At 37.6% G+C, this 12,162-nt stretch overlaps 1 protein-coding gene across 3 annotated transcripts in view; it reads right to left on the bottom strand.

Annotated features, from left to right (window-relative positions):
• Positions 1–8,545: 8,545 nt before the first annotated feature.
• LOC133613721 (ras-related protein Rap-2a) overlaps positions 8,546–12,162 on the bottom strand; it is a 29,791-nt gene continuing 26,174 nt past the window's right edge. The window contains exons 2-3 of one of the 3 annotated variants that reach the window (XR_009816484.2): positions 9,219–9,584; positions 8,546–9,091 (exon numbers count right to left, since the gene is read on the bottom strand). Coding sequence is in view for 1 of the 3 variants with exons in the window: in XM_061971463.2 (XP_061827447.1) it covers positions 9,347–9,584 (238 nt within the window). In the remaining 2 variants the exon portion in view is untranslated. Of the gene's footprint in view, positions 9,585–12,162 lie in introns of all 3 variants that reach the window. The other 2 variants (XR_009816483.2, XM_061971463.2) reach the window with 2 other exon arrangements.

The following is a 12,162-nucleotide window of genomic DNA, read 5'->3' on the forward strand; positions in this document are numbered from 1 at the left end:
TTGGACTATGTTGCACACTCTTGTACAGTAAGTGGTGGTATGCTGTTAAATCGAGAGTAATTAACTAAAAAAAAATACATCTGCGAAGTTACAGCATATAGCTGTAATTAACGATAAAATTACAATTGAGAAGTTACAGCAATAACTGTATAATCCCAGCACTGCTGGTACAGTAAATTGCTTTAAAATGTGTTATAGTACATTACTGTAAAAGCAATGTAAGCAGATGTTGGTTAAGGGCATGTGAACATTTACTGGCTCCAATTTCATTATAAATGTGCTTTCTTTCTTTTCAAATGAGATATTACCTCTGTAGTGTAGTTGCCCTGCAGTGTAGAGCACACACAACATAGGGATTGTTGTCGAAGCCTCACTGGTAGGAGATCCTGGGGGCAACAAGTCCCCATTCCCTCTTCCTCGGATGGAAGGAGGCGATTGGGGAATAAGCACCTGTAGGATACAAGACACGCTAATGAAAACACTTCTGCACAGTCACGCCTCCTTTCAAGTGTGGAACGCACTTTCTTTTACTCAGGTGTCAATAGTAGCACTCAGAGAAGGATTCAAGGGTAAATGGCCACATTAAAAAATAATATCAAATCAAAATGAAAATGCTCACATGGGTGAAATTTCTTCCAATACAAAATATTTACACCATCTTCAATTTATTAGTCGTTGGCGTCGTTACAACCACCGGTGTGGGTATTTGTTACTAGAATGTTCTGTGCACTTGAGAAAGAATAGCATTCCATTTCAAATCAGTACCAGAGGACAGTGAAGTTATTCAAATTGTGGCTTCTGGTAGGATGTTCTGAACTCCCGTTTCCATGTGTTGAATTGGTTGCCCCTCAACTTCACATTGCTTGTCCAGTTTTTTTTTTGTTGGAGAAAACCTAAAAAAAAAATTGGAAATTTGTAGTTAAAGTTAAAGTTCCAATGATTGTCACACACACACACTAGGTGTGGTGAAATGTGTCCACTGCATTTGACCCATCCCCATGTTCACCCCTTGGGAGGTGAAGGGAGCGATGAGCAGTGAGCAGCAGTGTGCTCTGCGCTCGGGAATCATTTTTGGTGATTTAACCCCCGATTCCAACCCTTGATGCTGAGTGCCAAGCAGGGAGGCAATGGGTCCCATTTTTTGTAGTTTTTGGTATAATTCGGCCGGGGCTTGCACTCACAACCTCCTACTCTCAGGGGGGACACTCAAACCACAAGCTGGATTCTCAGTGGCCATCCCTATCCGTTTGTATAGTGCTCAATACCGGGGTAGAGCGGAATATACATTAGGTCAGGAAAAAACACAGAGACTATATCATCTCTACAAACCTAGTTTTTGCAGGTTTTCCTGCTCTCCGGTTTGGATCCGCTGAGGAGCAGGGAAACCTGCGATACAGGCTTGCAGGGATGAAATAGTCTCTGTGTTTTTTCCTGACCTAACGTATATATATATATATATATATATATATATATATATATATATATATATATATATATATATATATATATATATATATATATATATATATATATATATATATCAGTGACGTGCGGTGAGGTTGATGGCTGGTGAGGCACTGACTTCATCACAGTCAGATTTACAAACATGAACCCTAAACAGTATCTTATTCACCATTTGATTGGCAGCAGTTAACGGGTTATGTTTAAAAGCTCATACCAGCATTCTTCCCTGCTTGGCACTCAGCATCAAGGGTTGGAATTGGGGGTTAAATCACCAAAAATTATTCCCGGGCACGGCGCCGCTGCTGCCCACTGCTCCCCTCACCTCCCAGGGGGTGATCAAGGGGATGGGTCAAATGCAGAGGACAAATTTCATTACAGCTAGTGTGTGTGTGACAATCATTGATACTTTAACTTAACTTTAACTTTACACATACAAACTGTAGCACACAAAAAAGCACATTTAATAAAAACAATGTTATTATGGTCTTACCTTTACTTATAAAATAAGTCCATGAGCCGCTGTTGTGCTGGATTAATGCACCCCCTGACGAGAGTGTTATATCAACTAAAGCACTCACTTAAACTTTCCACGTGCAAGATTGAATCTATTTAAAAAAGTGTAACCGAGGGTTTATAAATGTCGCCTATACTGTATGAAACTACAAAATAACAAACACGGAGGCTCCAGTTTACACGAGGACCACTTTATTTACCTTCTTTCAAAAACTTCCGCTCCACTCCAACGTGTCATCACTTTCGCTCTTAGCGCCTTCAAAATAAGAGCTCAAGGCATATACTGTATAACAGCGCATAACAGGAACTTAACATCACAAAGAGGAAAGCCCATAAAAATAGGTTACAAAAGTTATTTAATAAGAAGCCAAAAAGTGCAAAAACAATAATGTTCGTGTTGGAGGAGTTGTGAATTAGGTACACCTGCAGTCTGCAGGTGTACCTAATGTTGTGGCCCTGCAGTCATTCACAACTCCTCCAACACGAACATTATTGTTTTTGCACTTTTTGGCTTCTTATGAAATAACTTTTTTAAATACATTCAATCTTGCACGTGGAAAGTTTAAGTGTGGGCTTTAGTTGATATAACACTCCCGTCAGGGGTTGCCATGCATTCTACACACATACAGTTGATGACAAAATACACTGTACATTATATACCTCAGCTAACTAAACTATGGAAATGTATAATATAATTCATATAGCAATACGGTCTCACTGCACAGCAGGCCAGCAGTTAGCCGAGTCCGGAATCCATGTTGAGGCACTGAGTGACGTGCCTCAACTGGCTGCTGTTCACCGCAAGTCTCTTCTCAGTATTTGAACGGCAAATGTGAAAATTCAGCGATTTTAAATAAAAATAATCCAAGACGGGTGAAGTTAAATGGAAAATAACTTTATAGTATAATCATTGGATACATATAACAATTTAATAAAAAAATGTTCTTTTTACATTTTTTTTCTTTCCATGATGGCAGGTGAGGCCCCGCCTCACCTGCCTCTAGTGACTGCACGTCACTGATATATATATATATATATATATATATATATATATATATATACACACATGTATGTATACAGTATATATATTAGGGCTGCAACTAACAACTAATTTGATCATTGATTAATCTGTTGATTATTACTTCGATTAATCGATTAACAATCGGATAAAAGAGACAAACTACATTTCTATCCTTTCCAGTATTTTATTGGAAAAAAACCATACTTATTTTGATTATTGTTTCTCAGCTGTTGCTGTTGTTGTAAATGTTGCAGTTTATAAATAAATGTTTATTAAAAAAATATATAAATAAATAAATAAAAGTAGCCTCTGCGCATGCGCATAGCATAGATCCAACGAATCGATAACTAAATTAATCGCCAACTATTTTTATAATCGATTTTTATCGATTTAAGCGATTAGTTGCAGCCCTATATATATATATATATATACATACACCGTATTTTCCGCACTATAAGGCGCACCGGATTATAAGGCGCACCTTCAATGAATGGACTATTTTAAAACTTTGTTCATATATAAGGCGCACCGCATTAGAAGGCGCATAGAATAGACGCTACAGTGAGGCTGGGGTTACGTTATGCATCCATTAGATAGAGCTGCGCTAAAGGGAATGTCAACAAAACAAATAGTGATTGTATTGACACTTCTACTTGCTGCTCTCTGTTCAACAACCCACTGTTCCAGTTTGTCCTCCAACTGTAGCCATCTCGCTTTGTTCCCTCGGAATCTCTATTTAGTCTTCTTTACTTGGCGCAGATCATCATGTTGCTTCCTCCACTTCCGCACCATTGATTCGTTAATGTTAAATTCTCTCGCTGCTGCTCTATTCCCGTGTTCTACTGCGTGACTGATCGCCTTGAGTTTAAACTCTGCGTCGTAAGCGTGTCTCTTAATAGGAGTCATTTTTGGGTCTTTACATAAAGTTTAGGTCTCGCAACTACAGTAAGCAGCCGCCGACTTCATTTTCCCCCATAGACGAAGAAGCGCTTCTTCTTCTACGGTGAGCAGCCGTAGAAGGGGGACAATGAAGTCGGCGTAGTTACCGCAGTTGCGAGACCCGTTGTGGCTCAATATTGGTCCATATATAAGGCACACCGGATTATAAGGCGTACTGTCAGCTTTTGAGGAAATTGAAGGTGCGCCTTATAGTGCGGAAAATACGGTGTATATATATATATATATATATATATATACATATATATATATATTTATATACACACACACACATATATACGTATATAGATGAAATAACTCTGTGTTTTTTCCTGAACTAACGTTTACATATACCGTATTTTTCGGAGTATAAATCGCACCGTAGTATAAGCCGCACCTGCCGAAAATGCATAATAAAAAAGGAAAAAAACATATATAAGTCGCACTGGAGCCCGGCCAAACTATGAAAAAAACTGCAACTTATAGTCCGAAAAACACGGTATACATGTATGTATACAGTATTTGTACATACATACATACATACATACATACATACATACATACATACATACATACATATATATATATATAAAAACACATATTTTTGTATATACCTGTATATATATATAAATACACACATTTATATATACATACATACATACATATATATATATATATATATATATATATATACCAGAGGTGTGGACTCGAGTCACATGACTTGGACTCGAGTCAGACTCGAGTCATGAATTTGATGACTTAAGACTCGACTTGACAAAATGTAAAAAGACTTGCAACTCGACTTAGACTTTAACATCAATGACTCGTGACTTCACTTGGACTTGATCCTTTTGAATTGACATGACTTGACATGACTTGCTACTTTCCCCAAAACCCAAAGATGAAAAAGTTATTCGGGAGCGCTCCGTATTTTTCATTGTGTACTTGTCTATCAGCGTTGCGTGTGTCAGCTGGTGTGGTCTCAGTACAACAGCCAGAGGTGGGTAGAGTAGCCAGAAATTGTACTCAAGTAAGAGTACTGTTACTCTAGAGATTTATTACTCAAGTAAAAGTAATGAGTAGTCACCCAAATATTTACTTGAGTAAAAGTAAAAAGTATGTTGTGAAAAAACTACTCAAGTACTGAGTAACTGATGAGTAACATACACACACATATCATATATATATATATATATATATATATATATATATATATATATATATATATATATACATATATATATATATATATATACACATATATACACATACATTGATATATACAGTATATCATTTATATTTATTTATTTTGCCGTTTTTGTTTACATGTTAAAGGTGTAGGAATATACATGCATGTTTAACACATATAGATTCCTTTCTTTCATGTTGACAAGAATATAAGTTGGTGTATTACCTGATTTTGATGACTTGCATTGATTGTAATCAGACAGCAGTGCTTAACGTCCACGTTTTCAAATGCAGGAGAAAAAAAGTTCCTAATTTCTGTCTAATACCACATGAAAGTGGTTGTTTTTGGTATCTTATTTGTCCAGCTTCCATATTCGTTTTCACACACTTTACAAGAAATACATTGGCGGCAAATTCCGTAGCTTGCTAGCTTGTTTGCGCTGGCTTTCGGAGACTCTTATTTGGAAAGCGCAGGCGCGATGGAGCGGCACTTTTATTGTGAAGACAGGAACTGTGCAGTCAGTCTTTAGGCTTGTGACGGGATGTACGTTTGAAATAAAAGTGTCTTTTTTCCTTCACACTTTTGATTGATTGATTGAAACTTGTATTAGTAGATTGCACAGTACAGTAGATATTCCGTACAATTGACCACTAAATGGTAACACCCCAATAAGTTTTCCAACTTGTTTAAGTCAGGTCATGTGACCGCCTAGCTCTGTTTGATTGGTCCAACGTCACCGGTGACTGCATCTGATTGGTGGAACGGAGTCAAACGTCACTAGTGACTGCATTTTATTGGTGGAACGGAGTGAAACGTCACCAGTAAGGCAGGCACTTTGAAGGTCTGTCTGACAGACCAAAACAAACAAAGCGTGCATTAACAGATCGATAAAAATTAGTAGCGAGTAGCGAGCTGAATGTAGATAAAAGTAGCGGAGTAAAAGTAGCGTTTCTTCTCTATAAATATACTCAAGTAAAAGTAAAAGTAAGTTGCATTAAAACTACTCTTAGAAGTACAATTTATCCCAAAAGTTACTCAAGTAGATGTAACGGAGTAAATGTAGCGCGCCTCTGACAACAGCCAATCAAATTAGATCTACTTTGTTTTCATCACACAGCATTCATCCAATCAAATTGCAGGACAACCAACGAAGAAGACATGTCCAAACCACACGCCAGTGAACAAAAAATGATACCTAAAATAATTTCGTTTGGGTATAAAAATTACGAGGTGGTCAACACAAAACGGTTTGCAGTATGCAACACATGCGGTTCGAAAATTACTGATGGAGAGGCAACAACTTCCAACTTCGTCCGGCATTTGAAGTTGCACAAAGAACGGTAAGTTTTGAATGTAAGATAACGTTTATTGGCTAAGTAACGTGACTTTTATTTGCTGTGTAGTTAAATCAGTGAGGCTGTAAACTCACTGCTAACGTTATAACGTTATTGCAAACACGGGAATCTGTTGCAGTTCACTACCTTATTCATACTTTTTGTTCAGTGATTTTTTTTAAGGAGGGTTACGTTAGTCAATATATCACACGTAACGTTAGACGGCGGTCAGCAGCACCGCGTATTTTAGCCACCTAAAAAAAGACAAAAATAGTCAAATAAAGGTCAGTTAAAATGTATACTATATTATGAATATGTGTACCGTTTTAGCTAGCTTTCTGACATACTGTTGGTTGTTTACCTCAGTGGTCCCCAACCACCGGGCCGCGGCCCGGTACTGGTCCGTGGATCGATTGGTATCGGGCCGCACAAGAAATATTTTTCTTTTCTTTTTTTTTTTCCTTTTTTATTAAATCAACATAAAAAACACAAGATACACTTACAAGTAGTGCACCAACCCAAACAAACTCTCTCCCCCCTTTTGTTCTGGGCATTGAACATGAAGACTCTTCCTTCACTGTTCCGAGTGGCCATGAGAGTCTTGGCCTGCCTCCAGTGCTCCAGTGGAGCGAGTTTTCAGCCATGGTGGCATCATACTACGCCCCCATCGTGCACAAATGACTGACAGACTCTTGGCTAATTTGGTCTTTTGCAAATGCAATGCAGCATAGGGCCCTGACATATAAAAAGTACAACTTTTTTGTTATGTTCACGTATATGTCATGTTTTTTCAATGTTAACACTTTTGTACAAATAAGTACATTTGCACTTTATTTTTCAATGTGTTTGTTCTGTAAAGGAATGAGTTAATGTTTAAAATGACTGGTTAATAGTGCTATTATAAAGTGCAATGTCAGCACAATTTTCTTTCCTGCAATTTAAAATGCACTTGTTTTAATAAATAAATACAGCGTTTGAAAAGCATACACAATCTGTGTTAATATATTAGTCTGTGGTTAAAAGGACTTGAAAGGACTCGAAACTCAAAATGCAGGACTTAGGACTTGACTTGAGACTTTCCAGTCTTGACTTTGGACATGACTCGGGGCTTGCCTGTCTTGACTCGGGACTTGAGGGCAAAGACTTGAGACTTACTTGTGACTTGCAAAACAATGACTTGATCCCACCTCTGATATATACACACACATATATATATATACACACATATACATATATATATATATATACATATATATATATATATATCAATCAATCAATCAATCAATCAATCAGAGTTTATTTATATATCCCTTAATCACAATTGTCTCAAAGGCCTGCACAAGCCTCGACATCCTTGGCTCAGATCCCATACATACACTATATATATATATATATATATATATATATATATATATATATATATATATATATATATACACACACACACTTACAGTATGAATATATATATATATATATGTATACATACTGTATGTATATCCATCCATCCATTCCATCCATTTTCTACCGCTTGTCCCTTTTGGGGGTCGCAGATATATACACATATATATACATATGCGTATATATACATATACACATATATGTGTATATATATACATATACACATATATGTATATATAAATATATATATATATATATATATATATACACACACACACATATACATACCGGTACATATATATGTACATACATACATACATATATATATATATATATATACATACATACATACATACATATATATGTACATACATACATACATACATATATATAAATATATGTACGTACATACACATATGTGTATATATATATATACATACATATATATATATATATATATGTATGTGTGTGTGCTAGCATGATTAGGTCGTTAATCCTTTTTTCGCAAAATCATTTTGGGAAGGTTTACAAACTTGGTTAATAATTTCCTAGACACTAGAAGACTTTAAGGGCAAAACCCAAATTATTTAAATGAGAGTTCGATAGTAGTGCCTGCTTTTGTTTAGTCAGTGCAAAGTTTACGTTGTTTTGATCAAACAGGTGTAGGGAAAATAAAAGACAACAGGGAACTAGTTTTAATATTGTGTTTATGTTGTTAAACGGTCAATAGCACTCACCATAAATGAATAGAACAAATTACAGTTAATGCATGTGATCGGTATCGGCTGATCTAAAACATGGGTGATTGGTATTGGAATCGGCAGCATTAAACCCTGATCGGAACATCCCTAGAAATATCTGTTGGGTTTATCTCGAGATAGAAACAACGGCACCTCTGCTGGTTGCAGCGAAGCATTGCACTCCATTGGAAGTCAACTGCAACAAGATTTAGATTGGATTAATCAATATTCCATACAATTGTTCATAATATCCTCAAATACTAACAGACTGAAAATATCATTTTAAAAACAAACAGCATGATATGTGGAAGACTACCTTGTTTAACAAAAAAACAGAATCAAATGCGCATAAGTCACCTCTTTGGTTCAGGCCGGCGATGAGTAGAAAAACACTGCACAAAATGTACACAAATCCAATCCTTTCTTGGTACTTGCAGGAAATATGTCTGTTGTTGTAGTTGTGTGCTGGCTTGTTACAGTAAATGCATCAAGGAAACTAAAGAGAATCACAGCAGAATGAAGTGTTATCTTTAAAAAAAGAAATAAAAAAAGTCCCATGATGAGAGCAACATAAGGCGAGGGTATGTTGTACTTGTTCATTGTTTCTCGACGCCATTACTCACATAATGAATGTCACTTAGGCTTCAATAACTCCATGGTGTTCAACCATCAAGTTGGCATGTGCATGTGTGTCAGCGTGCTCAGTGCGTGCCTCTCTCTGCCGCAAACCTCTCCTCGCCGTCATTGTTGGCTACTGTATATTGCAAGACGAGCAGCAGGGGTCGTCCTTGTCGGGCTGGGCGGCGTAGTCCATCTGCCGGACGATCTCGGCGAACAGTTCGTCTACCATGGTTTTGCTCTTGGCCGAGGTCTCTATGAAGGGGCAGCCCCACTCCTCGGCCAGGGCCTGGCCCTCGCTGGACGACACCTCCCTCTCGCTCTCCAGGTCCACCTTGTTGCCCACCAGGATGACGGGAACCTTCTCGTACCTGAGACCGTCACACAGAGGAAAGCGTCAATTCAGGAGGCGATGAAAGAGAATGTTTATTGCTATGCAATTGTATCCAAAAGGACACTGAGGGCAGCAAGGAGTATAGTATATGGATGTATATGTGTTTTGGCTAACTCTACACAAGGCCAAAGCCTTCACCCAAACAATAGGGCCTCATGTCCAATTGTGAGTTCGGCTCCCATTTCCCCCCAGAGGACAGCACTGGAATTACAGACAACATTTCCCAACAGCTGAAAACCATCAGTAATCAGGAAGGCTCTCACCTGAAGCAATCAAATCCACTCTTTTTAAGTCTGCAGCTCCAGTTCAGACTTCAGGCCAACAAACACTGCTCGAGGAGATTTTGCCAAATACAGTAGTGACAACTGTTTAAAGAGACCAGGGTGGCTGACGGTGAGATGACTGATATTATTTTGATGTTTTTGATTTGATGTGGTGAATTTATTTTAATTGCCAAGTGGTTGTTAAATGTTTAAATGCCAAATCCAAGCTGTTAAGGGTCACTATATGTACTTTTGGAAACACTTTTACTTTAAAAAATGGTTTATTGTAATTTGTTTGTATTAGTGATGGGTTGATGAGGCGTCATGAAGCGTTTCGACACATTGCAAAACTGTATTGGTACTGTGTCGATACTGTGTCACTAAATACTGACATCTGCTGGACATTAAAAATCCCTACAGGCAACCTATGGACCGACTCAACTGACACTGATTTTATGACCTAGTATATACAATAATATAAACCAAGTCATTGTATTTCATTTAGGATTATTTCATATCTTCATTTAAATAAAAATATATTTTTATCTTTTTTAGATACAGTCAATAAAAAATGTGAACATGTATCATAACATGGAAATCTAAGAGAATGTGTTGTGAATGAGAATGCTTGTGGACTGGGATTTTTTTTAATTAATTTTTTACACATTTTTATTAAAAAAAAACAGTTTTTCCAACGTATTCAATTTTAGACGATTTCTTTCATTGATTGATTGAGACTTTTATTAGTAGGTTGCACAGTGAAGTACATATTCCGTACAATTGACCACTAAATGGTAACCCCCCAATAAGTTTTTCAACTTGTTTAAGTCGGGGTCCACTTAAATTGATTCATGATACAGATATATACTAACATCATAATACAGTCATCACACAAGTTAATCATCAGAGTATATACATTGAATTATTTACATTATTTACAATCCGGGGTGTGGGATATAGAGGGGGGGGTTAAGTTTGGTTGTTATCAACACTTCAGTTGTCTCTTCTTAGTTATTTCTCTGGCTGTAGAAAAGACCCGCTCACAGGGCACAGAGGAGGCGGGAGTGCGACACAGTTCGCGTATCGGTCACGTGACCAAAACAGCTCATGATCGGTCACGTGACTTTCTAAAAGCGGTACGCGCACCGACACAGGGTTTCGCTCTATGAGCTCGACGCATGCGCCGATGCATCGGTGTTGCCGGACCCATCACTAGTTTATATTGGTCCCTGATTGCTTTTGTATTTGTCTACCTTTTCCAAAGGTTTTTCACCTTACAACTATTCAATGGAAAAAAAAGAGACAATCAAGTCCAAAATAAACGGATAAACAGAGATTTGTCTCATCATTTGATTAAAACAAAGAGTGAAGTCCCAGTGTAACCCCTGGACAAAAAGTCAAACCCTTTTCAAGTTAGGGGAGAAAACAAACAAACAAAACATAACTTGACAATGTGGAATATTATAAAACTGCACGACAGATGGGTATTTCTAACCGTGCATCCTAAACTGTTACATTGACACAGAGCTATTATTTTGTCATTGTATGTTCTTGCTGACTGACTGTTGGTGTGGGTGGCGCTAACACACCAGTGCGCCTCATTATCAATAAATGGCTGCAGTTAGTTGCTGCTGAGCGTGCAGGCAAATGCAATGCTGTGTGCTGAGTGTGTTTGTCGACCAACAGGGACGGAAAATTGAGAAAAAAAAAGAAGAAAATTTCTGTCAGCACGAAGTGCTGCCATGCAAACCCCGAAATACATTTTTGAAAGTCAAAACTGCATTTCCTGCAATCGGGTGCGTTATTGTGTGAACGCTCCAAAACATTCACACATATGGTTTTCTACACCAAAACTGCTCTATTCAACTTCGTCTCCAGATTTTGGCGCACTGTACTTTCCACATTTTTCACCCGATTCAAACTGTTCCAACTTCAAACTGTTCAGCCTATTCGGGAATCGCGGGCTTTCCCTTGACAAATTCCAAAAATTCCCAGATTTCTAGGTTTTCCCGGACAGTTTTCCCATTCAAAATGAATTGCCCATTTTTCAAACTTCCACCATTTCCACATTTTTCAATCGATTCAAACCATTCCACCTTTAACACATTCCAACATCCTGGAAATTTAAACTACATTTTTTCCAAGTTTTTCCAAAATTCCAGGATTTTTTTAAATTCCTGGTTTTCCAAAGCCCTAATTCCACCCTTTTTTCTGACGACTACTCCCTCCACATTTTTCAATGCATTTCAACCGTTCCACCGTCAATACATTCCTCTTAATCAGGACAGAAAA

Source organism: Nerophis lumbriciformis, linkage group LG13, assembly GCF_033978685.3.
Source record: "Nerophis lumbriciformis linkage group LG13, RoL_Nlum_v2.1, whole genome shotgun sequence".
NCBI classification, from domain to species: Eukaryota; Metazoa; Chordata; class Actinopteri; order Syngnathiformes; family Syngnathidae; genus Nerophis; species Nerophis lumbriciformis.